The following is a 27,065-nucleotide window of genomic DNA, read 5'->3' as shown; positions in this document are numbered from 1 at the left end:
AGTCACTGACCGATGACAGACACAGACAGCAGCAAGCAGCCATGGACGCAGGACAGGTGAGTATTGCTATACTTACCCGTCCTGACGCTGTGTCTTGAGCCCCCAGCTTCTCCACGCTCTCTCTTCCTGCCTTCAGCGGTCACGTGGTGCCGCTCATTAAAACTCATGATATGCACATATTCATGAGTTTTAATGAGCGGCACCACGTGACCGCTGAAGGCAGGAAGAGCGAGCACGGGGAGAAGCTGGGGGCTCAAGACACAGCGTCAGGACGGGTAAGTATGACCTGACACCCCCGCCCCCTGACCCCCGGTGTATATGACTCGAATATAAGCCGAGAGGGGGACTTTCAGCCCCAAAAAACGGGCTGAAAATCTCGGCTTATATTCGAGTATATACGGTAGTTTAGTTATATGCACGCATTTTATTAATTCTGTGCTCTTATTACCACAGACAATCTCATTCACATTCACAATCTCTTATGTTTAGGGCACTTGCTGAGCAACTTTTCATTCTATATAAGATGGTAATGAAGAGATGTGCTGAAGTCAGACCCTTCTGATTAATGAAGAGGCCCATTTTGCCAGAGCTTGGAGAAACTGGTGTAACAACACCAAAAGTGGCAAAATTTTGGCTCAACTCCCGAGTTGTGCTTAAATTTTGCGACCTTTCTAAAGCTTTTTCGTCAGTGCCTTGATGCATTGTGACTTTTGACTATTTTTCCCACCATGTTTAAGATCTTTGCTTACTGTCAGTCAGACATTCTCGTTTCCATCCCAAGGCCGAACATCTCTACACATCAAATCCTCCGACGTATTCGTGTGAGGAGGTGTAGACTGTATTGAATTTTCTTAAAACCTCAGAATTGAGAAGTATTGGGTGTCCAGGTGTAAAGGAAAATGGTCCACCTTACTGATGCCCGGCAGGAAAAGCTGAAGAACTATCCCGTGATAGAGCTATTATTATTTGGGCATCAATGATCTTATTAATAAGTGAAATTAAAATACAATTTTTTTTTTGACCAGGCGTGATTGACATTTTGTTCAGCACAGCTGAAATCCCAGATGCTAAGAAGATCCGAGCTACTCGCACACGGAGAAAACTGGCCCGAGCTCAGCGAGATTACATGGCGCTCGATGTCTCTCATGAACAGTCAAACTCCAGCCAATCAGAAAGCGACAGTGAGCTCGACGATCACGAGAAGAGGATTCAATTTGCCCCAGGGGTGAAAACCCTGAAAGAGCAGATGGCCGAGGAAGCGTGTAAGAGTCTTCAATCCCTTTCAATGCAGTTGTACTTTTTTTTTTTTTTTTTTTTTTTTTATACTACTTTTCTTTAAATGTATATGGCATTTTAAAGGGCTTTTTATTAGTGCAGCACGGTGAAGGCCTGGCCTCTCTTTACACACTTCCAAAATGCCTGGAAAAAATGTCATTATTATTGAGCAACAGATAAGATCGTTCCCATCTCGCTATCGAGCTCATATTGCTTAGTCTTCTTGTTTGGTTATAATTGGAAAAACGATCGTTCCCCTTCTTGTTTCTTTTCTAGCCTCCAGTAGCGATTCAGATAACAAAGATGAAGAAGCGGATGACATTCAGGCCAAGTGGGAAGAGCAACAGATTAGAAAAGCCATCAGGCGTCCACAGGTCTGTATACTCTACTATAATGATGTCTGGTAGAGGAGCTGCTGTTCCCTTGGTGTAACCCCTGTACTATAACCTTTTCAGACCATATAAATGGCAAAAAGGATCCCTCTGTACAGAATTCCCTCCCTATAAGTCAGAGTTCAGCTCTCCAGAGGACTTAGTGCAATGTTGCTTACTTGTGTAATTCTGCCTGCTGCAGGGAAGGGTGATTACATTCAGCCACGGATCTATTGGATTTCCTGAACGTCCACTTCTCCTTGCTAAATCTGTGGCAGGAATGAACTTGCTGCTTGCAGTAGGGGGATCAGGTGGGACCTTGTAGATGAGACTTTTTGGGTTAGGCAAATTTATCCTGTTAAATCCTGGAGTAAAACACTTGGTGTTTCTGGTGCTTGCAGTGTAAGGCCGGTTTCACATTTGCGCTTCAGGGTGCAGCGACGGTCTGCGCACGGCCGCCGCTAAGCCCCGCCCCCTGCAGCGCCTCCGCCGGTAGCTCCGCCTCCGGGCGCATGACGCTTCATGCGTCATGAGTCCCCTATCTTTATCACTGAGGACGCAGGCTGTGCGCAGCATGCGTTTGGCGGCGCCTGCATCCTTTTGACGGTGCGCCGACCAGCACAAACGCAACCTGTTGCAATTTGGTTGCGCTCGGCGCACCGTCAAAAGGACGCAGGCGCCGCCAAACGCATACTGCGCACGGCCTGCGTCCTCAGTGAGAAAGATGGGGGACGCATGAAGCGTCATGCGCCTGGAGGCGGAGCTACCGGCGGAGGCGCGGCAGGGGGCGGGGCTTAGCGGTGGCCGTGCGCAGGCCGTCGCTGCGCCCTGAAGTGCAAATGTGAAACCGGCCTAACAAGTGCAGACAGACAATTTTAAAAGATGGTGACAATACAGAGCAGGGCTGACATGAAGAGCATGTTAATAATCATTATATCTTGGGCAAAGGTTCACAATGCAACATATCATGAAGTGTATATTTACCGCATGAACCTTACTGACTTCTGAACAGGTCTCTATAGCCAGCAGACTCTGAGGCCATTATTTGGCCGTGAATTGCCATGGCAAACATCAGGACCACACAGTCATGATCTCAGGGAACCGTTGGGGATGAAGAGGAAGCCCCCAGACTCTGTTAACCATTTATATGATGTATACACCAACGTTATCCTACATAAACAGCCATAAACAAAACACCGATAGAACTGTAAAAAAAATTGTTTTAACACAGGCTAGAGTAAACAGTTAAAAGTTCAATTTATTGTAAATTCAAGTAAAAAAAGACAAATGCAACACCACAGGTACCAAAAGCTAGGTGGGTAAGCGTGAAGGTAGAGAAGTAAACAGTCCTGGTAAGCCTCACATACAAGAAAATATTGCTAAATAAGTATGCAAAGAGGTCCAATGGGTGCAACTATTCGGAATGGTTAATTATCATATTATATATTTGTACATCGATATATGGATGCTAGATACACCACAAAGTAATAATCGTAGTAAGAAGATAGCGGTCTCAAATTCCAGGTAATGACATGAATCATTATATCCTCATTTATATGACGTAGTCACTGTTGACAGCAGCATTTGAGGGGTTAAACAGATATGGACGGTGCCAACCCTGATTGTGGCTGATGCTGCAGCAAGTTGTCGGCTATAGTGGACAGCCGACAGCTGCTGGATTGTCACCTGTATGGTGAGGCTGTTCTTACATCTCGGGTCAGTAAAAAGACGCATTGGCGGTCATTAAGGGGTTAATATGTTATTCCATGGAGCTGCTTTAATGTCCTTTATTGAACTCAATATGAATTGTTTGCACCTGGTGGATTTTGGTTTAACAACTGTATCCAGTTACTTGGCATACGGGTGACCATTAACGGCCTCTAATCCAACCGGAGTTATGTTTATCATCAATGTGCTGGATGTTAAAGGGACAAGAAATGTACTCAGGTGATGAATATTAGTGTGTATACGCTTGTTTATAATTCTTTTTTGCTATAGACTTTGAACAGCGATATGTTGCATGGACAGAGCCCTCCTCGTGTGAAAAAACATGCTGAACCCAAGTTTTCTACACCACTGGTGACCATGGAAGACGTTAGAAAAAGGCTGGCAGCAAGGTGATAGCACAGGTTGTCCTGAATGGTACAAGAAGATCCCATTCAATAGGCATTGGGGGCCCTCAACGTAACGGTGACCCTATGGGATCTTTCAAAGGTGGTTTTTTTTTTTTTTTTTTGTTGGAAAAAAAAAAAAAATGTGATCGCATACCCCCAATAGGTTGACATGATGGCCAAGGGGTCTGCTGAACACCATTGTTTCTGTTTTAACAATCCTCCTATGAAAACCCATTCATAGGAGACTGAGATTTTTCTCTATACACTGATATGTTTAGCACAAGCGATCAGATGGTCGAAGCTTCAAGTCTCCTGAGAGGACTATTAAAGTAAAACATCAAAATAAAAAAGTTCAAATCGCCCCATTTATGCCCCATTAAAAATAAATCCTCTAAGAAAAAGACACATATTTTGGTATCGCTGCGTTTGTAAACGTTCGATCTATCAAAATAATAAAATAAATTAATCTGATAAGTAAACGGCGTAACGAGGAAAAAAGAAATCTAAACGCTAGAATTACCTTTTATTGGTCACCGCAACATTGCAATAAGAGGCGATCAAAGCACCCTATTTACCCCAAAACGGTATCAATGGAACCGTCAGCTCAGGGCACAGAAAATAAGCCCTCGTCAAGCCCCAGATCCCTAAGAAAAGAAACCTCAACGGGTCTCGGGGGAAATGGCAACAAGACAATAAATTTTTCTTACAGATTTCTGAATTTTTTTTTTTTTTTCACCACGTAAATAAAATGAAAAAAATACCAGTTTGGATTCTGCGTAATCGTACTGATCTGGAGAATCATGTTGCCAGGTCAGTTCTACCATATAGAGAAAAAGCTAAGTAAATGAAAAAACAATTGTGAAATTGCACTTTTTTCTTTTGTTTTGCGACACTACATGGTAAAATCAATGATGTCATACAAAAGTACAACTCGAAGCCTGATACGACCATATTGACGGGGGGGGGGGGGAAAGGGTGGAATAAAACACAAATTCTCATGGCGTGAATTGGTTACAGGGATTGTCCACACTTTCTTAATATCCCCGGGCTGCAGTGTGAAATATATAAAAAATCAGTTCTTGGTTCCGTGACTGACACCGTTCCTTCAGTGTCAGCAGCGGGTCTCCTGGCGGCCATATAATATAACCCTGTGACTGCTGCCAAAATCACAGTTTAGTGCAAGAGAAAGTCTGAGTGCTGCAACCATCGCATGTGACATTATTTTGTGCGACTGGCGCTGACCTCAGAGGAATATCAAGTCTTTATAATGCAAACCTCCTTCCTCCCGTGTACTAAGAGGGTGGTTGTAATGAGACGTGCACATAGACAAATTCTATGTACTGGGGCCTCTCAGATGCTTCTCATGTCATGTATCTGACACCTGAGGGGAGCTGCTGGGATCTGAGTTCTTTTTGGGTTCTCCACTACTCGGACAGACTCTTCCTAAATGCTGTATTCCCCAGTGTAACATAAAAATACCAAATCCTCAAAACCTGGCCGTGTCTCCAAGGGGTTAAACAACGTCCATTATAAACCAGCGAGGCTCCTCTTATTCTTTGTTCCTGAACCAAACGTTTTCCCATCCTCGTATCCAGAATGGCCTCCGTTGAAGAAGTGCACAGAACTCACGTCTTAGACAGCGAAAAATACACCCGTGATCTTGAAAATGCCAAGAACACACTTCAGAAGCTGGAGACGTCATCAAGCGAAAAGAGCTACAAGTTCTTCAAGGAGATGAAGGTTTACGTGGAGAACTTTGTGGATTGCCTCAATGAAAAAGTAAGGATGTCCGCCGCGACTGCTGCCGTAGTCACAAACTTTGCTCCTTTATTACGCTTGTACAATGTGACACGTCTTCATTAGATACAAGAGATTTCTCAACTGGAGTCTGAGATGTCCCAGATCCTGGAAGGTCACAGCAGCACTTTGCTGAAGCGCAGACAGGACGATCTCCGAGCCGAGTGTGCTGCAGTCCAGAAATTGGCCGGTGGGTGTGTATATATGTATATGTGACTCCTCACATCGCAGATTCTTTTCACTGACTGCGTTGCTTACTTTCAGGGTCTGGTAATGTAGACGAGGCAGCAGCAGATGAGGAAGTGACAAGGCGCCTGCGGGACATGGAGCTGAGAAGGTGACATATCAGTGCCACCTTACATTGGTGGGCACTAGTAATGAGCGAACGTGCTCAGATAAAGTCTTATCCGAGAACGCTCAGGTGTTATCCGAGTATCTTGAGCGTGCTTGTAAATTATGTTCTCGTCCCTGCGGCTGCATGATTTGTGGTTGATAGATGGCTACAACACATGTGGGATTCCCCTAACAAACAGGCAATCCCAGCGTGTTATCTGTCCAAAAATCGCATATCAAGCAGCCGCGGGGACTCGAACATAATATATTAGCACGCCCAAGATACTTGGATAGTGTCAAGGTAGCTATTTAGGGAGGGCTAATTAACCCTTCACGGTTGAGCCAGTGATGTTCAAATTATTGCAGTGTTGCTAGCAACTCAAATGACCCCACGGAGACGGGGGTCTCTGTACGGGAGGATCGAGGCAGATCACCAAGCCCCTTTATTTTAGTCACTTCTTTTATAACATTTTGCTTAATTATGCAAGGTTCTCAAGTACCAATAAAATCATTTCACTTTATAAGCCAATAATATTGCAAGAAAACCGGAAACTACATATATGTCCATATCCAAATAGAAAGTAGTATAATGGCATATTCTTCAGTTTTACACTCCCGCCTCCCTTATCTTTGCACCTGATGAGAACAGTCTGGTTTCATGACAGCCCATGCCAATTATAAAAATTTATCTTGCATCAACAAAAACGGAGAAACAAAACCTTCAGAGAATGGACAAACGAAACTTCAGCTCTGATTTTAGTATTAACCCTTCACAATAGCACCTGAGCATGCTCAATAAGAAGTTATCAGAGCACAATCGCTAGTGGGCACCAAGGCAAACATTGCTTTAGTAGTTCTCCATTCCCCAAAATTATAAGGTGCAACCAATTTCCGTTCCCCATCTCCCCCACACGACAGAGGATGTAAGAAAGCCGGCCACACCACCTTATTATTGTGCACGGCAGTACTATCAAAGAAAGCTCTCATTTTAAACCATATCTATTCTATCTTGTGCAGAACTAAAAGATGGCAGAAACGTGAGGATTCTGGTCAGAAACACCACAGCGAAGGAGCGTCAAGTGACGACGAGCTGCTAACCAACCAAGAACAAGAATACAAGCAAAATCAAGGTAACCGGGGTGGGGAAGGCGCTGAGAAAGCCATAAATTGCACATCAGGCCATCGCAATGACTGCTGCAAAATGCACATATTTTTAGAATCGTAATAGTAGAGTGGGAAGGGACCTCCAGGGTCATCGTGTCCAACCTCCTACTCAATGCAGGATTCACTAAACCATCTCACACAGATGTCTGTCCAGCCTCTGCTTCATTGACGAGCTTCACTCTGCTGCATCTGTACATTGGAGCCGATGTCTGTCCAGGTGTAAGGATCAGAGCTGTCTCAAAGGGGAAGTCCACAACAGGTTCATTGTAGAAATGTCCATCAGTTCCATTCATCTGGGTTGTTGAGGCGGCAGCTCAGAGATTTCTACAGTGCCCATCCAGAAAAGGAAGACCATTGTAGAAAATTCTGCAACAAATCTTCTGTGTCCACCACAGTCATTCCATTGACCTGTGCGCGTTCCCAGATGATTAGGGGCTGAATTCAGCCACTGGATGGAAACAAGAATGACTCTATTCACTGACAGCAAGAGGACTGGAAGCGCAGAACTTAGTGGCCAGTTGTAGTGAACTTTGCATGCAAGTGAGAAACCTGCAAGGAGTATTCCCATCTCCAAGATCCTATCCCAATATGTAGTAGGTATAATCATAATAATAGCAAATACCTCCAATTAGAAATGTAGTATAGTTCTTCTTATTGTCTGTGTTGCTTACCCCATGTGCAGGGCATTGCAGTAGCTTAGGTCTCCATGGTTATGACCACTCATATAATGACAGTTGTCTGTCAGTGGTCGTAACCATTTATATCTATGTTGCAATGCACTGGAGATGGAGTAAGCCACACAGCTAATAAATTCCTGTCCAGTGTGAATTATGAATGTCAGGTAGTACATTTTGCCTTTAACAAATTTAGGAATTAGTCTAAATAACGTTAATGTCTTCCTTCTGCAGAGGACGTCCTCCTCCTTTGTAAACCCATCTTTGACGACGTCCATGAGGATTTCTGCCATATCAAAAACATCCTGTCAAAATTTCATGAGTGGAGGGAGCGGTTCCCCGAGACGTATTACGACGCTTACATCAGTCTATGTATTCCCAAGCTGCTGAGCCCTCTGGTGCGGACGGAGTTAATAGGCTGGAACCCTCTGCAGGTAGCAAGGCCTTTCCTTAAATATATGTAGGAAGACGTCTGTGTGGCTCCGATTACAGTAAGGCAAAACTCGTACTGTGTCCTGCCCATTGCTGGGTCTCACGGGAAGAACCACAACACAGAACTAGAGAGAACACCACATGTATTGTCATGCACCGCCCTTGATGATCTGCACCAAGCATAATAAACTGTATGCGTGGAGAGATCCTTTAACCCCTTTTACCCCCAGGGTGGTTTGCACATTAATGACGGGCCAATTTTTTACAATTCTGACCACTGTCCCTTTATGAGGTAATAACTCTGGAACGCTTCCATGGATACTGGTGATTCTGAGATTTTCTCGGGACGATTGTACTTCATGTTAGTGGTAAAATTTATTTGATATGACTTGCTTTTAAACATATGTGAAAAAATGGAAATTTGGCGAAAACTTAGAAAATTTCGCAATTTTCAAACTTTGAATTTCCATGCCCTTAACCCCTTAAGGATTAACCCACTTTGTAGGTTAATTACCAGGCCTTAATTTTGAAATCTGACCACTGTCCCTTTATGTGGTTATAATTCTGGAACGCTTCAACGGATCCCACTGATTCTCAGATTGTTTTTTTTCGTGACATATTGTACTTCATTTTAGTGGTAAAATTTCTTCAATATGACTTGCGTTTATTTATGAAAATTACGTAAAATTTGTCAAATTTTGCAATTTCCAAACTTTTAATTTTTGTACCCTTAAATCAGAGAGTGATGTTACACAAAATAGTTAATAAATAACATTGCCAACATGTCACCTTTACATCAGCACAATTTTGGAAACATAATTTTTTTTTGTTACGAAGTTATAAGGGTTAAAAGTTGACCAGTGATTTCTCATTTTTACAACAAAATTTACAAAACCATTTTTTTTAGGGACACCTCACATTTGAAGTGAGTTTGGGGGGTCAATATGACAGAAAATACCCAAAAGTGACACCATTCTAAAAACTGCACCACTCAAGCTGATAAAAACCACATTCAAGAAGTTTATTAACCCTTTAGGTACTTCACAAGAATTGAAGCAATGTGGAAGGAAAAAATGAACATTTAACTTTTTTTTTTTTTTCTTTTCCCCATTGTGTTCAGCACCCGATTCCGGGGAACAGCGCTTAGTGTAACGCTTCTTCCCTGACGCCTGTCCTTGTACTGATGCGGCACACACATGCCACACGTGTTCTGCAAGTATTACACACACGGACACTGACCTCTCTTGTACAGGAAATATCAGGACATGTGAAAAACGCCTTATAGCGGGTTTTTCTGTTTGGCAGCTGTCACACACTAAAAGACTCTTTTATTGCAAAAAAATAGTTTTTGCATCACCAGATATTGAGAGCTATAATTTTTCCATATTTTGGCCCACAGTCATGTGAGGTCTTATTTTTTGCGGGACGAGTTGACGTTTCTATTGGTACCATTTTCGGGCACGTGACATTTTTTGATCGCTTTTTATTCCGATTTTTGGAAGACAGAATTAACAAAAACCAGCATTTCATGAATTTCTTTTGGGGGGGCTTTTATACCATTCTGCGTGTGGTAAAACTGATAAAGGGGTTTTATTCTTCAGGTCAGTACGATGGCAACGATACCTCACTCATATAATTTTTTTTATCTTTTGGCTCTTTTATACAATAAAAACTAATATAAAAAATTATTTTGCATCGCTTTATTCTGAGAACTAGAAGGTTTTTTTTTTTATATTTCCGTTGTTGACACTGTATGGGAGCTTGGTTTTTTGCGGGATAAGATGACATTTTCAGCTGTACCATGGTTATTTATATCCGTCTCTTTGATCGCATGTTATTCCACTTTTTGTTCGGCGTTATGATAAAGCATTGTTTCTTCTACGCCTCATTGGGGGACACAGAGACCGTGGGTGTTATGCTTTCCTGCCACTAGGAGGACACTAAGTAAACTTGAAAAAGTTAAGACCCCTTGCAGTATACACCCTCTCGCTGGACGAGATCTCCTCAGTTCTTGCTTAGTGTCTGTAGGAGGCACTTGGGTCTGGTTTCAGACCCCATCATTTTTATTTTATTTTTGAATTTTTCTGTAAATTTTGATTTTTTTAATTAACGGAGTGAAGGGGGCGACGGTTGCTTTCTATGGCCCGCTCTCACCCGAACCAACAACAGGCAAGCACGTGGAGTATACCTCCCCGTACACTTTCCTGCGACGAATGGGGGCTCATTCCTTACCGATCACGGATTTGAGGGCGAGCGCAGAAGACCCGTTATGGAGAAGATCGTACAGCGCTTTCTTCAGCCCTGAGTCTGCCCCATAGCTCTCCGTCCCCCTCCCCATAGGGAGGACCGATTGAGCATACCTCTTTAAGCTCTCTGTCCCCCTGCCCAGAGGGAGGACCAATCGAGCATCCCCCTACAAGAACTCCTGCGGCTCTGCTACACCAGCCCAGGATGAGAAGAATGGACTCGGCGCTGAGTGAGCACTGGAGTGGAGGTATAGGGGGTCGGGTCCTGCCCCCGGGAGAAGCGCTTACTTAGCGTCAGCACACCGGCTCCTTCGCGCGAACCCCCCCCTTCCCCCCAGCGCGTTCAGCGTTCTCGGGTGGCCCGAGAAATTTAGCCCCCGGCTTTTTCCGGCCTGCTAGGCCGCAATTTCCATAGCGCCGCCCACTAGCCCCGCCCCCGGCGCCTACTGCGGGTAGGCCAGAAATTGAGCCCCCGGCTTTTCAGGCCTACTAGGCCGCAGTTTGCATAGCGCCGCCTGTGCTATTATCGCCGCCCCCTCCTCATTACTGGCGAGACGTGCAATTGTAATCTCGGGGTCCATCTCCTTTTACCTCAGAGCTGTGAGGTGACCTTTCAGGCAGATACTGGGTGACACTACAACAGCAATTCCTCCCGGGGAACGCAGTACAGGACCGGGTAAGCTGCATCTGCCTTCAGACTAAGGCTTAACCCTTTACCGGCACATTCTCTGCTGCTGCAGTCAGACTCTGCCGTTAACCCTTTCCGGAGCACTATCTCGTAATCTGAGGAAACTAAGCAGGCTGCTAAGAAGCACACTACGTTCTATACCGTGTGTACTACTTGCAAATCTACTCTGCCCTGCGCCAGATTAATCTGTTATGCACGGACTGCGACGCGGCCTGCGCCCAAACGCCTCTCGCCGCCGCTGCTGCGAGTCTTGCAGCGTTTAGTTACCCTGAGTGGGCTGCGTCCCTGTCATGGTCGGTGGAGTCACGGACTACAGGCTATAGACTCTCTCCGGGAAGCCTCTCTAAGTCAGAGGGTGTCTTTGCGGGGAACCGTCCACCAGCAGGGGCCGTACTTGTTCAAGGGACAGTCAAGCGAGAGAGCGGACACATGACGCGTCCCCCAGTCACGCTCGTGCTTCAGCACCAGCGAGTTCTGTTTCTCGCTCTCCCTCTCCTAATGGTGACAGCGAGTACGACTCTGAATTGGAATCTGACGCTTCAGCTCCCCAATCCTCCAACTGACCAAGGGTCGCTTGATTCACTTATAGAATTCGTCAACAGGATTCTCGAGTTGAAGGAGGAAAATACTCCTCCTCCAGCACATGCTTTTTCGTTTAAGAGGACAAGCGTGTACGCAAATTATTTACCAGCCACCCTGATTTTAAGGACATTGTCCAGAGACATAGGGATCGACCACATAAGAGAGTCACAGGGCACAAGTCTATTCACGCTAAATACCCTTTTCACCCAAACCTAACGAAAGATTGGTTGCAGTCCCCATCTGTGGACCCTCCTGTATCGAGGCTGGCTTCTAAGACGCTCCTATCTGTTTTGGAAGGTTCCTCGGTGAGAAACCTCTCCGATCGTCAAACTGATTATCTCGCGCGCTGTTTTTGAACCTTCAGGAGCGTTGCTTTTTCCATCGTTTGCAGCGATTTGGGTCACTAGGGCTATGGCCGCTTGGACAGAGGTCTTAATCGCTGCTCTTTAGGGTAGCAATCTCCCTCTGGGAGCTACCAACGTCGCCAGGCTGATAGTTCACGCAGGAGATTTTGTAGTTGATGCCTGTTTTGATGCCGCCAATGGTGCTGCTCAAATTGCCGCTAATGCAATCTCCATTAGAAGATCTCTTTGGCTCCGTGTCTGGCGAGCGGACGCCATGTCTAAAAGATCGCTAACTTCTCTACTTTATCAGTCTGGTCGCCTCTTTGGGAGAAGCTGGACCAGCTCACCTCTGATTTTACCGGGGGAAAAAAAGTAATTTCCCTCCTCAGCAAAAGGCTGGTGGGCCGTTTCGGAACCAACAGCAGACGCAATTTCTTTTCGCATTAACTTCGCTTGATCCTCCTCTACCTTATCTTCCGACTCTAGTCGGCCCCCGTGCGGAGACGGAGGCACCCAGGTCTCATACAGACCTAATCGCTCTTGGAAGCCCTGACCCAGGGCATCCAGTTCTCGAGGACCCCGATCCCACAAATCTTCTACGCAATGACTTGTTGCGGTATCCGGCGGACGACGGCAGAGTACGAGATCGTCTTCTTTCATTCAGTCACACCTGGCTCGGAGTCGTCCACGACAAGTGGGTCAGGGAACTGGTGTCCTCCGGATACAAGATAACATTCTCCTCTCCTCCGTCAACACGTTTCTTCCCATCCTCCCTCCCCAAAAAGAAGACAACAGCCTTCCTTTGGGCTGTTCAGGCGCTGCCAAACGACGGAGTTGTCATTCCGGTCCCTCAGGACGAGAACGGTTCAGAGGTTTTTATTCAAACCATTTTGTGGTTCCAAAGAGGGACAGGACGATGCAGCCCACACTGGACCTCAAACTGTTAAATCAGTTGGTCAAGGTACGGCGGTTCCGAATGGAATCTCCGATCAGTTGTCACCTCCTTGGAAAAAGAACGCTTACCTTCACATTCCGATCTGCCCGTCCCACCAGCAGTTCCTACGTTTTGCAATTCACGAGGCACACGTCCAGTTGGTTGCCTTGCCCTTTGGACTTGCCACCGCCCCCAGAGTCTTTGCCAAGGTCATGGCGGCTGTCACGGCCATTCTTCACTCTCGGGGAGTGGTAGTGTTACAGTATCTGGACGTCCTGCTCATCAAGAGCCCGTCCTTTCCAGCATGCGAGGAATCCGTAAATATAAGAGTTAATGCACTTGCTCGCCTGGGCTGGAAAATAAACTTCGAGTCCTTCCCAAAGCCGGCTCAACAGTTTTTTCCGTTTTGGGAATGATCTTTGACACTTCCCGCGGGTTGGTCATTCTCCTTCCAGAGAAGACCCGAGCCTTACAACAAGCAGCGCAGTCTCATTCTCACCAAGTTTCTCTCTCCATTCTCGGACAGATGGTAGCAGAATGGAGGAAGAGTCTTGAGGAGATCATTTGCATATTCCCAGTGCCTTCTGGGATAAGTGAAGAGTCTCCGCGAGCTCAACGATCACTGGGTTTTGGCCGTTGCAGCTGAAAAGAGAAAATCGGAAAACCAGGGGAAGAGTCTTGAGGAGATCATTTGCATATTCCCAGTGCCTTCTGGGATAAGTGAAGAGTCTTCGCCAGTTCAACGATCACTGGGTTTTGGCCGTTGCAGCTGAAAAGAGGAAATCGGAAAATTTTGGCTCATCTTTCATCGTTTTTAAGAAATCTCAAGATGGAAGAGGCCAGGAGCCATTTGGTGAGCTGCATTTCTTGCTACATGTTCACAGATTTACCAGTGGAAAAGCCAAACTTCACATGCCACAAATGCAAGCTTGTGACCCTGTTGGAGGAAAAGTTGCAAAATCTCGAAGAGAGGTTAGCTACGTTGAAGATCATTAAGGAAGGTGAAGAGTTCTTGGACAGAGCAGAATTATCTCTTCATGTTACAGAAAGAGAAGAAATTCGAAGTGCACCTGAAGAAACAGAGGAATGGAGACATGTGACCCAGAGAAGCAGGAGGATCAGGAGGCAGTCAGCACCCATACTGCTCAGAAACCAGTACCGGGCTCTCACGCAGGAAAACGATGAAGAAATACATCAGGATAAGACTTTGCCAACAAACAGCAACCTTGTACGCCTTCAGAGTCCTCCTGGATGGAGAAAGAAAAATGTTGTGAAGAAGAAACGGAGAGTGGTGGTCATGGGGGATTCCCTGTTGAGAGGAACAGAGGCCGCTATCTGCAGACTGGATATAACTTCAAGAGAAATGTGCTGTCTTCCAGGTGCAAAAATTAAAGATGTGTCTGACAGGATATCAGGACTCTTCAGACCTACAGATGACTACCCATTCCTGCTACTACATGTGGGGACAAATGACACCGTAAGAAACGACCTGGAAACCATCTGCAGAGACTTTGAAGACTTAGGCAAGAAAGTGAAAGAACTGGGAGCGCAGGTGGTCTTCTCTTCCATCCTCCCAGTGTATGGCCATGGAACAAGGAGGTGGAATAAGATTCTGCAGGTGAACAACTGGCTACGTCGATGGTGCCGTCAGCAACGATTTGGATTTCTGGATCACGGAGTGAACTACTTATACGATGGATTACTTGCTAGAGATGGGGTGCACCTTACTAAGACTGGAAAGCAGGTATTTGGAAGTAGCCTTGCTACACTTGTAAGGAGAGCTTTAAACTAGAACAACATGGGAAGGGAAGCAAAAGACCAGAAAAAGCCATACACCTGACAAATGCTATTGAGAACTCTGCTATTAGAAGTGGAAAGGAAGAACAAAGACGAAAGAATCTAATTAATAAAAATATTGGAGAAAGAGAAACCAATCACAAACTAAAATGTTTCTATACTAATGCACAAAGCATGGGCAACAAACAAGGAGAATTGGAACTACTAACACAGGAAAAGAAATATGATGTCATTGGAATCACTGAAACTTGGTGGGACAATACACATGATTGGAATACAAGACTAGAAGGATACAACTTATTTGCAAGAAACAGACTTGATAAACGAGGAGGGGGTGTCGCATTGTATGTTAGAAATGCGTATATCTGCACAGAGATTGAAGCTTCAGAGACTGGGAGTTCTGTGGAAACTGTTTGGGTAAGAATACAAGGACAGAACAATGGAAAGGACACCATTGTAGGCATTTACTACAGGCCGCCTGTGCAAGCTGAAGATATGGATGAACTCTTTATGCATCAAATGGCCAAGTTCTCCAAAAAATATGACATAGTTGTCATGGGAGATTTCAACTATCCAGACATTTGTTGGGAATCTCTCTCAGGCAAAACTAACAGGTCAAGGAAATTCTTATCCTCTCTTGCTGACAACTTTATCTTCCAAAAGGTAAAGGAGAAAACAAGGGGAACTGCTACCTTGGATCTAATCCTTATAAACAGGGAGGAAATGGTTGAGGAGGTAAAAGTGGCTGGGACCCTAGGAGGTAGCGACCATGCTATTTTAGAATTTTGGATAACTAGAGGCGGAAGACCTGTGAAGACTCAGACGTCAAGGTTAGATTTCAGAAAGGCAGATTTTAAGGGATTCAGAAAGAGAATTGGAGGGATCCAATGGCTGGATATCCTTAAAGACAAAAATGTCCAGGAAGGATGGGAAATCTTGAAAAATGAAATTCTCAAAGCACAGTTGTTAACAATTCCGAAAAGAGGGAAGAATAGGAAGCAGTTAAGGAAACCAGGATGGATGAACACAGAACTTAAGCACATGCTAAAAAGGAAGAAAACAATGTTTATAAAATGGAAAGAGGGAGGCATATCTAAAGAAGAATATAATGCTGTCTGCAGAACCTGCAGGGCACAAATCAGATTAGCTAAAGCTGAAAATGAATTGAGGCTTGCAACAGATGTCAAAAGCAATAATAAAGGATTTTGGGGATATGTCAAAAGTAAAAGAAAAGTCAAAGATGCTATAGGATTTTTACAGGATGAAAATGATGAAATGGTAAGACAGGATGTTGAGAAGGCTGAACTTTTAAATTCCTATTTTGCATCTGTTTTCTCTCAGAAAGGAAATGTAACATCAACTGTTATTCACTGTCCTATTAAGGGAATAGAAGAATCCAGGATATCTATAAACAGAAAGATAGTGAGGAAACACTTAGCTAACCTAAATGAATTCAAGTCTCCAGGTCCAGATGAATTACACCCCAGAGTACTGAAGGAGATAGCAGAAGAAATTTTTGAACCCCTCTCCATAATCTTTGAAAATTCTTGGAGAACAGGAGATGTGCCAGAAGACTGGAGAAGAGCAAATGTTGTTCCTATCTTCAAAAAGGGGAAGAAGGTGGACCCAGGCAACTATAGGCCGGTGAGTCTGACTTCTATACCAGGAAAGATCTTTGAACAAATTATTAAACAACATGTATGTCAATACCTGGATAAGAATGAAGTGATTAAACAGAGTCAGCATGGGTTTGTAACTAATAAGTCATGTCAGACTAATTTAATTTCCTTCTATGACGGTATTACTGATTGGGTGGATCAAGGAAATGCTGTAGATATAGTATATCTTGACTTCAGCAAAGCATTTGACAAAGTCTCTCATACAATCCTTATTGAAAAAATGACTAAGTATGGAATGGACAAGGCAACTGTCAGGTGGATTCATAACTGGCTTAGTGATCGGACCCAAAGAGTGGTCGTAAATGGCTGCACATCCAGTTGGAAGAATGTCTCAAGTGGGGTACCACAGGGCTCTGTCCAGGGCCCTGTATTGTTCAACATCTTTATCAACGATTTAGATGAAGGAATTGAGGGTAAACTGATTAAATTTGCTGATGACACAAAGCTAGGAGGGATAGCTAATACTAGAGAAGAGAGAGAGAGGATTCAAAAAGATTTAAATAAACTGGAGAAGTGGGCAGCAACTAACAGAATGGTTTTTAACAGGGAGAAATGCAAAGTACTACATCTGGGCAATAAAAATGAAAAAAGCATATATAGAATGGGAGGAATAGGGCTAAGTGACAGCACATGTGAAAAAGACTTGGGTATACTAATAGATCACAGACTGAATATGAGTCAACAGTGTGATGCAGCAGCAAAAAAGGCAAATGCAATTCTAGGATGTATTAACAGAAGCATACAGTCTAGATCACGTGAAGTAATTATTTCCCTCTACTCCTCTTTGGTCAGACCTCATCTGGAATATTGTGTCCAATTTTGGGCACCACATTTTAAAAAAGACATCAACAAACTGGAGCAAGTTCAGAAAAGAGCGACCAGAATGGTGACCGGTCTGCAAACCCTGTCTTATGAGGAAAGGTTGCAGGATTTGGGAATGTTTAGTTTGCAAAAGAGAAGACTGAGAGGAGACTTAATAGCTGTCTACAAATATCTAAAGGGCTGTCACATTGTAGAAGGATCAACTTTATTCTCATTTGCACAAGGAAAGACTAGAAGCAATGGGATGAAGCTGAATGGGAGGAGACACAGATTAGATATTAGAAAAAACTTTTTGACAGAGTGATCAATGAGTGGAACAGGCTGCCACGAGAAGTGGTGAGTTCTCCTTCAATGGAAGTCTTCAAACAGAGGCTGGACAGACTTCTAACTGGGATGATTTAGCGAATCCTGCTTTGAGCAGGGGGTTGGACCAGATGGCCCAGGAGGTCCCTTCCAACTCTACGATTCTATGATTCTATGGAGGCTGTCCCGTTCGCCCAGTTCCATCTCCGTCCCTTGCAACATGTGAGTCTGTTAGCCTGGGACAAGAACCCGTTCTCTCTGGACCGTCGGTTCCTCCTGTCTCTGTGGGTCAGACAAGCCCTCTAGTGGTGGACTCTGTAATCCTCCCTGAATCAAGAGAAGTCTTTTCTCCCAGTACAATGGTTGGTAGTAACCACCGACGCAAGTCTTCTGGGCTGGGATGCGGTTTTTCGTCACCACATGGCACAGGGTCGGTGGTCTCCTCGAGAGTCTAGTCTCCCCACCAACATCCTAGAGATTCGAGCGATCAGATTAGCTCTACGGAGTTTTCACCATCTCCTTTCAGGCCACTCCATCAGGATCCAATCCGACAACGCCACGACTGTGGCGTTTATCAACCGCCAGGGGGGAACTCGAAGCAGGATGGCCATGCACGAAGTGAGTCACATCCTCCATTGGGCCGAAACCAATCATTCGCCCATCTCGGCAGTCCACATCCCGGGCGTAGAAAATTGGCAGCAGATTTTCTCAGCCGCCAGGGCCTGGCCTCGGGAGAGTGGTCTCTTCATCCGGAGGTTTTCAGCAGATTTGCCATTGTTCGGGGACTCCGGATGTGGATCTCATGGCTTCGAGATTAAACAACAAGGTTCTTCAATCCATCGCCCGATCACGTGATCCACACGCCATCGGTGCGGACGCCCTAGTTCTGTCGTGGCACCGGTTCCGGCTCCCGTACATCTTTCCTCTCTTCCCTTGCTTCCGAGCGTCATCAAGAAGATCAGATCGGAAAGAGTACCAGTGATTCTTGTCACGCCAGATTGGCCACGCCGCGCTTGGTACACAGAACTGATTCAACTAGTCGCCGACGTTCCCTGGCATCATCCAGATTGTCCGGATCTGCTCTCTCAGGGTTCGTTTGACCACCAGAACTCCGGGGCCCTGTCCTTGACGGTGTAGCCGTTGAATTCTGGATTTTAACAAAGGCTGGGTTTTCTCACGACGTGATTTCCACAATAAGTGCTAGGAAGCCTGTGTCCATGCACATCTATCACCACACCTGGAAAACCTTTATTCTCGTGGTGCAAGGATCGTGGCTGATCCCCCTATGACGTTCTCCATTCCTACTATCTTGGAATTCCTTCAATCCGGAATAACGTCGGACCTCGCACTTAGCTCAACGGCCAGATCTCACCCTTGTCAGTGTTGTTCCAACGCAGGCTTGCCACCAAACCTCAAGTCAGGACATTCCTTCAGGGACTTGCCCATGTGGCGGCTCCTTATAGATGACCATTGGAACCTGGGGACCTTAACCTGGTTCTTGGGGCCCTACAGTAGGCTCCCTTTGAACCCCTCAACGACGTTCCACTGACTGTTATCTCTTGGAAGGTGGTCTTTCTAGTGACAATTACGTCAATCCGACGTCTTTCAGAATCGGCGGCTCTATCCTGCCGCCCTCCGTTCCTGAATTTTCATCAGTACAAGGAAGTCCTCAAGACGTCTCCGTCCTTCCTGCCCAATGTCGTATCCTCTTTCCACCTCACTGAGGAAATTGTTTTGCCTTCTTTTTGTCTGGCACCTGTCCATTGTATTGAGGAAGCCCTCCACACTCTGGATGTGGTTAGAGCTCTGAGATGGTACATCTCGCGGACGACTCCCTTCCGCAAGTCAAATGCCCTGTTCAAACTTCCAGACGGGCATTAGAAGGGGCTAGCCGCTTCAAAAGCAACGCTAGCCAGGTGGATCCGCCTCGCGATTCAAGAATCCTATCGTGTCAGGAACGCGCCTGTCCCAGCAGGGATTACAGCACATGCTACCCGCTCAGTGGGCGCCTCTTGGGCCATTCGGCACCAGGCCTCGGGAGTACAGGTCTGCAAAGCTGCGACTTAGTCCAGTCTGCATACCTTTACAAAGCATTACCTGATTCATTCTCAGGCCTCTGCGGATGCAGCGCTTGGCAGACGCATCCTGCAAGTGGCAGTACCTCAGAGTTCAATCAGTGGTACATGGGGTTTTAGCACATGTACAGTCATGGCCAAAAGTTTTGAGAATGACACAAATATATTATATTTTCACATGATCTGCTGGCCTCTGGTTTTTATGTGTGTTTGTCAGATGTTTTTATCACATACAGAAATATAATTGCAATCATATTATGAGTAGCAAAAGGTTATATTGACAGTTAGAATGAGTTAATGCAGCAAGTCAATATTTGCAGTGTTGACCCTTCTTCAGGACCTCAGCAATTCTCCCTGGCATGCTCTCAATCAACTTCTGGATCAAATCCTGACTGATAGCAGTCCATTCTTGCAAAATCAATGCTTTTATTTTGTCTGAATTTGAAGGTTTTTGTTTGTCCACCCGTCTCTTGATGATTGACCACAAGTTCTCAATGTTATTAAGATCTGGGGAGTTTCCAGGCCATGGTCCCAAAATCTCTGTTTTGTTCCCTGAGCCATTTAGTTATCACCTTTGCTTTATGGCAAGGTGCTCCATCATGTTGAAAAAGGCATTGTTGATTGCCAAACTGCTCTTGGACAGTTGGGAGAAGTTGCTCTTGGAGGACATTCTGGTACCATTCTTTATTCATGGCTGTGTTTTTAGGCAAGACTGAGAGAGCCCATTCCCTTGGCTGAGAAGCAACCCCACACATGAATGGTTTCAGGATGCTTGACAGTTGGCATGAGACAAGACTGGTGGTAGCGCTCACCTGGTCTTCTCCGAATAAGCCGTTTTCCAGATGTCCCAAACAATCGAAAAGGGGATTCATCAGAGAAAATGACTTTACCCCAGTCCTCAGCAGTCCACTCCCTGTACCTCTTGCAGAATATCAGTCTGTCCATGATGTTTTTCCTGGAGAGAAGTGGCTTCTTTGCTGCCCTCCTTGAGACCAGGCCTTGCTCCAAGAGTCTCCGCCTCACAGTGCGTGCAGATGCACTCACACCTGCCTGCTGCCATTCCTGAGCAAGCTCTTCACTGCTGGTAGCCCGATCCCGCAGCTGAAACACTTTTAAGAGACGGTCCTGGCGCTTGCTGGTCTTTCTTGGGTGCCCTGGAGCCTTTTTGGCAACAAAAGAACCTCTCTCCTTGAAGTTCTTGATGATGCGATAGATTGTTGACTGAGGTGCAATCTTTCTAGCTGCGATACTCTTCCCTGTTAGGCCATTTTTGTGCAGTGCAATGATGACTGCACGTGTTTCTTTAGAGATAACCATGGTTAACAGAAGAGAAACAATGATGCCAAGCAACAGCCTCCTTTTAAAGTGTCCAGTGGTGTCATTCTTACTTAATCATGACAGATTGATCTCCAGCCCTGTCCTCATCAACACCCACACCTGTGTTAATGGAGCAATCACTGAAACGATGTTAGCTGGTCCTTTTAAGGCAGGGCTGCAATGATGTTGAAATGTGTTTTGGGGGATAAAGTTCATTTTCTAGGCAAATATTGACTTTGCAAGTAATTGCTGTTAAGCTGATCACTCTTTATAACATTCTGGAGTATATGCAAATTGCCATTAGAAAAAATGAAGCAGTAGACTTTGTAAAAATTAATATTTGTGTCATTCTCAAAACTTTTGGCCATGACTGTATGCTCCCCACCCAGGGACTGCTTTAGGACGTCCCATGGTCTGTGTCCCCCAATGAGGCGTAGGAGAAATAGGTATTTTTGTGTACTCACCGTAAAATCCTTTTCTCCGAGCCATTCATTGGGGGACACAGCACCCACCCTGTGTTAGCATCTTTATGTTGTGACATATTGTTCAACTGTTTAAGCTCCTACTGCTTTTTCACCGAACGGATGAGATCTCATTCAGCGAGAGGGTGTATGCTGCAGGGGAGGAGTTAACTTTTTCTAGTTACTTAGTGTCCTCCTAGTGGCAGGAAAACATAACACCCACGGTCTCTGTGTCCCCCAATGAATGGCTCGGAGAAAAGGATTTTACGGTGAGTACACAAAAATCCCTATTTTGTGCTTTGTTTTTCCTTTTTTTTACGGGGTTCACTAAAGGGGTTATGAGTTTTATAGGTCAGGTCGTTACGGACGCGGCGATATCAAATATATGTACTTCTATCAAATATTATTTAGTGAGAATAAATAATTTTTTTTTAATTATTCTTTTAAAATATTTTTACTATTTAAAATTTTTTTTTTTTTAATTTCATTCTTACTTTTACACTTTGTCCCACTATGGGACAGTCATTTTTTGCAGGCTGATCGCTTCTGTAGCATGCAGGTGAAGCAGCATCTATAAAAGCTGTCAGCGCTGCAATCTGTGCACACTGACCTGAAAGACTTCCTGACATGCACCGCACATGACAGGAATTTTCTCAGCTCTGGAGACTCGGATGTCGTCATAACAGCGATCGGTACCCTGCGTCACGCCACGGGGTCTCAGATCAAAAGGCAGAGGGACTGTCACCCCTCTGCCTGCTCCTGGAATGCTGCGATCATGTTGGATCTCAGTATTCCGGGGGTGGGAGCGGTCTGTGACCACTCCTGGCACTTAGTGCCGGGTGTCAGCTGTGAGAATCTTTTTATCTGTTGCTGCATTCCTAGGTTATTATAACTGTAATTCACATGCAAATACGGTTTTGAGTGTTCTGGTTGTGACCGAGTCTCTTTAGCTTGATTGATGGTTCACGGTCTTGATCTCCTTGTGTTACATAGTTTTGTGTGACGTCACCTAATGACGTCACACAGTGAGGCCTCAATCAAGCTAATGAGGCTGTTGCTGGGCTAAGTGAGGATAGTGCTAGAGCAGAGGCTTGGGAAGTGCTCTCTCACACAGAGCACTCAATACCTCATTTGAATATCAATTAAATCTCTAGTTGCCACAATGTCAGAATTCTTGTGGTTGATATCTTTGTATTCCTTGGTCTAGGACACCACACAGCTGGAGCAAATGTCATGGTATCGTGACACGGATGATTTCTGCTTTGGCAAATATGAGCATGAAAATAACATGGAAGGCGAACCGGATCATAAAGTGCTGACCGCTGTCATTGAGAAGACTGTGACTCCCAAAGTTTCAGGTGAGAAAACACGGCTGTATTCGCAATTCTGCAGCTTCAGTGTTTCAGCGCAATAACAACCAGCAGAATAGTGAGTGCAGCTCTGGAGTATAATACAGGATGTAACTCCGGATCAGTAATATAATGTATGTACACAGTGACTGCACCAGCAGAATAGTGAGTGCAGCTCTGGAGTATAATACAGGATGTAACTCCGGATCAGTAATGTAATGTATGTACACAGTGACTGCACCAGCAGAATAGTGAGTGCAGCTCTGGAGTATAATACAGGATGTAACTCAGGATCAGTAATGTAATGTATGTACACAGTGACTGCACCAGCAGAATAGTGAGTGCAGCTCTGGGGTATAATACAGGATGTAACTCAGGATCAGTAATGTAATGTATGTACACAGTGACTGCACCAGCAGAATAGTGAGTGCAGCTCTGGGGTATAATACAGGATGTGACTAATGATCAGTAATTGGCGTTTGCCTTATTGCGTGTATGTACCTAACGTGGAGGAATTGGATCACCTCTGGTAACAGTGACTGATGTGAGATCGTGACCTGCACTGCAGAGATTGGTGCTATATGTATATGTGATGTATTCAGGCTTTTTGTAATTGATGTTTTTCAGGACTTGTAGATCATGTGTGGGATCCGATGTCATCTGCTCAGACTGAGAGGCTGGTGCATTTCTGCAAAACGCATGTCCTGGGAGATGAGAAAAGCAAATCTGTGCAGGTGAGGTAATGGGAAGAGTCTGTGGAATCCCTGCAATGTGGATATTAAGCAGCAATCAATATAGAAGGTCGTCTGCACCAATGCCATCCTGTGCGCATGTAGAATGACCCTCTGGTAATGCACCTGAAGGCGTTGACCATCTCCGATGTGTTGTGGACCTGATTTTGTGGCACTTACTAATATATTAGTATTCCAGGTTCTCCCCTTCCTTCCTCACAATGGCATGTACAATGCCTACAAGTAGTATTCAACCCCCTGCAGATTTAGCAGGTTTACACATTCGGAATTAACTTGGCATTGTGACATTTGGACTGTAGATCAGCCTGGAAGTGTGAAATGCACTGCAGCAAAAAAGAATGTTATTTCTTTGTTTAATTTTTTTTTAAATTGTGAAAAGTTTATTCAGAGGGTCATTTATTATTCAACCCCTCAAACCACCAGAATTCTGTTTGGTTCCCCTAAAGTATTAAGAAGTATTTCAGGCACAAAGAACAATGAGCTTCACATGTTTGGATTAATTATCTCTTTTTCCAGCCTTTTCTGACTATTTAAGACCCTCCCCAAACTTGTGAACAGCACTCATACATGGTCAACATGGGAAAGACAAAGGAGCATTCCAAGGCCATCAGAGACAAGATCGTGGAGGGTCTCAAGGCTGGCAAGGGGTACAAAACCCTTTCCAAGGAGTTGGGCCTACCTGTCTCCACTGTTGGGAGCATCATCCGGAAGTGGAAGGCTTATGGAACTACTGTTAGCCTTCCATGGCCTGGACAGCCTTTGAAAGTTTCCTCCCGTGCCGAGGCCAGGCTTGTCCGAAGAGTCAAGGCTAACCCAAGGACAACAAGGAAGGAGCTCCGGGAAGAGCTCATGGCAGTGGGGACATTGGTTTCAGTCAATACCATAAGTAACGTACTCCACCGCAATGGTCTCCGTTCCAGACGAGCCCGTAATGTACCTTTACTTTCAAAGCGTCATGTCAAGGCTCGTCTACAGTTTGCTCATGATCACTTGGAGGACTCTGAGACAGACTGGTTCAAGGTTCTCTGGTCTGATGAGACCAAGATCGAGATCTTTGGTGCCAACCACACACGTGACGTTTGGAGACTGGATGGCACTGCATACGACCCCAAGAATACCATCCCTACAGTCAAGCATGGTGGTGGCAGTATCATGCTGTGGGGCTGTTTCTCAGCCAAGGGGCCTGGCCATCTGGTCCGCATCCATGGGAAGATGGATAGCACGGCCTACCTGGAGATTTTTGGCCAAGAACCTCCGCTCCTCCATCAAGGATCTTAAGATGGGTCGTCATTTCATCTTCCAACAAGACAACGACCCAAAGCACACAGCCAAGAAAACCAAGGCCTGGTTCAAGAGGGAAAAAATCAAGGTGTTGCAGTGGCCTAGTCAGTCTCCTGACCTTAACCTAATTGAAAACTTGTGGAAGGAGCTCAAGATTAAAGTCCACATGAGACACCCAAAGAACCTAGATAACTTGGAGAAGATCTGCACGGAGGAGTGGGCCAAGATAACTCCAGAGACCTGTGCCGGCCTGATCAGGTCTTATAAAAGACGATTATTAGCTGTAATTGCAAACAAGGGTTATTCCACAAAGTATTAAACCTAGGGGTTGAATAATAATTGACCCACACTTGTATGTTTAAAATTTATTAAAATTTAACTGAGCAACATAACTTTTTGGTTTGTAAGATTTATGCATCTGTTAATAAATCCTGCTCTTGTGTGAAGTTTGAAGGCTCTAACTTATTTGCATCTTATCAAAAATGCTAAATCTGCAGGGGGTTGAATACTACTTGTAGGCACTGTATATTGTGTGTGGTGTATCATTGTAGTTGTCACACTTTTTTTTTTTTTTTTTTAAGGAGCTTGTTGGTTGTCTGGTTTCAAGAATAAAGAAAGTCATAGAAGATGATGTGTTTATTCCCATCTACCCGAAGAGGTAGGAGCAGATAACTTCTAGATCTATGAAGGGTCTTCCTGGTATACAATACTGATGGCTTTTCTCTATCGCTTCATTGGGGGACACAGAGACCATGGGTGTATGCTGCTGCCACTAGGAGGCTGACACTATGCAAATAAGAAAGTTAGCTCCTCCGCAGTATACACCTCACCAACAGGAAGTAAGATATCCAGTTTAGCTTAGTGTCAGTAGGAGGTGGACACGGGTCTTTCATTAGACCCATATCTACCTCGATGTGCGTCGTTTCTTTTCAGGTTTTCCGGAGGGATACAGAGTCAACAGTCACATCTGTAGTCCCACAAAGAGACTGTGAGTATGGCGTGTACTGCCACCCCGTATCCTCACAGCTCTCCGCAGCAGGACCAGCAGCCTTCCAGGCGGACGCCAACACGAATACGTGTCAGCGATTCAGATGGTCCTTTTCGTCCGTCTCCCACCTACTCGCCTACCAGAGCCTGTCGGTTGGATGAGGCGCGGACACACTTCAATCCAGGACTAGCAAGGTACCTTTATTCAGCAGGTTACATTTGGGTCCGGGACAGGGTAAGTATTGGGCCCTATTCGCCTCAGACGGCACGGTCGCAGCTTCAATGTTTTCTTTGGAGCGCTGCTGCGGTAGTGCTGCAGGCCTCCGCGGCCGTCCCGCGCCTCCAGGCAGCCACCGCATTTGCTGTTCAGCCCGCTCCCTTCACCCCAACCAGGATTCTCTCGTCTACGTTCATGCTGCGTCACCTCCGCGCCGCCCCGTGCTGACAGGCAGCCGCCACCATTAATTTAGGCCCCGGCTTCGCTTTGAGCCTACTACAGCGTCGCGGCCACGCCCCCCGCAATCATTCTCAGTCGGGCTTCTCTCCCGCCTGTCCTAGGCCCGCCCACCGCCTCTCCTCCTGCTCCTAGCGCCCTGACATTTCCACAACGCAGCGCTCAACCCACCTTTTCCAGCGGGCGGTACCTTTTCTCAAGCGCGGCGGTTAGCTCCGCCCTTTGTCTTCTCTGAAAGAGCGTGCTTCTCCCTCAGTCTCCTCTGGTGGCCGCCATTTTCTCTGACCTGTCAGCCGGACTCTGCACGCTGCTGCGACCCTGCAAATCCACAAGCTGCGCAGCATCGCTTGCTGGGTTTATCCACATGACTACGGACCGTGAGTAGCTCTGCTTCTGCAGACTGACACCCTCCTCCCTGTCCCCCAACCTTCCGGCACTCCTTCAGTGACTGTCCCTTCATTATGTCTTGCTCTGCCTCGACTGAAGCAATTCCATTCAACCCGCCGCCCAGGAGCCCCCTATGGCTACCCGTGAGAGTGAACCCCCCCCATTCCTGGCTGGGCTTCTTCTCTTTCACAATCAGTGGCGGATCTTACTAAGGTGTCTCAGTTCCTAGTTGCCGTTCTTGATAAGCTGCCCCTGCTGGACACTTCTACAGTATCCAGCAGGGCACAAGAGGTTCCATCTGAGCCAGCCACCATGAGCCGCAAAGGCCCAGGCAGGATCTCCGGCCGGAATCCTCCCCTCGCCCCATCTCTCCTCGCCCCATCTCTCCTCATAGTCCTTCCCAGCAGTCTCCTTCCCCGAATCAGGCGAGGCGTACTCGGATGCACC

General features: G+C 45.7%; 1 protein-coding gene across 2 annotated transcripts in view; it reads left to right on the top strand.

The window, feature by feature from the left end:
* The window catches only part of GCFC2 (GC-rich sequence DNA-binding factor 2), a 48,360-nt gene that overhangs the window by 4,391 nt on the left and 16,904 nt on the right, over window positions 1–27,065 (top strand). Inside the window, exons 4-14 of one of the 2 annotated variants that reach the window (XM_073586603.1) lie at window positions 1,026–1,262; window positions 1,552–1,649; window positions 3,645–3,763; window positions 5,356–5,539; window positions 5,624–5,747; window positions 5,837–5,894; window positions 6,908–7,020; window positions 7,963–8,162; window positions 22,616–22,766; window positions 23,385–23,491; window positions 25,372–25,448. In XM_073586603.1, the coding sequence (XP_073442704.1) occupies window positions 1,026–1,262; window positions 1,552–1,649; window positions 3,645–3,763; window positions 5,356–5,539; window positions 5,624–5,747; window positions 5,837–5,894; window positions 6,908–7,020; window positions 7,963–8,162; window positions 22,616–22,766; window positions 23,385–23,491; window positions 25,372–25,448 (1,468 nt within the window). Of the gene's footprint in view, window positions 1–1,025; window positions 1,263–1,551; window positions 1,650–3,644; window positions 3,764–5,355; window positions 5,540–5,623; window positions 5,748–5,821; window positions 5,895–6,907; window positions 7,021–7,962; window positions 8,163–22,615; window positions 22,767–23,384; window positions 23,492–25,371; window positions 25,449–27,065 lie in introns of both variants that reach the window. The other variant, XM_073586602.1, reaches the window with a different exon arrangement.

The sequence above is a fragment of the Dendrobates tinctorius genome, unplaced genomic scaffold (assembly GCF_039654945.1).
Source record: "Dendrobates tinctorius isolate UK_male_01 unplaced genomic scaffold, ASM3965494v1 ptg000093l, whole genome shotgun sequence".
Lineage (NCBI taxonomy): Eukaryota > Metazoa > Chordata > Amphibia > Anura > Dendrobatidae > Dendrobates > Dendrobates tinctorius.
This window is presented reverse-complemented; position numbering and strand designations above follow the sequence as displayed.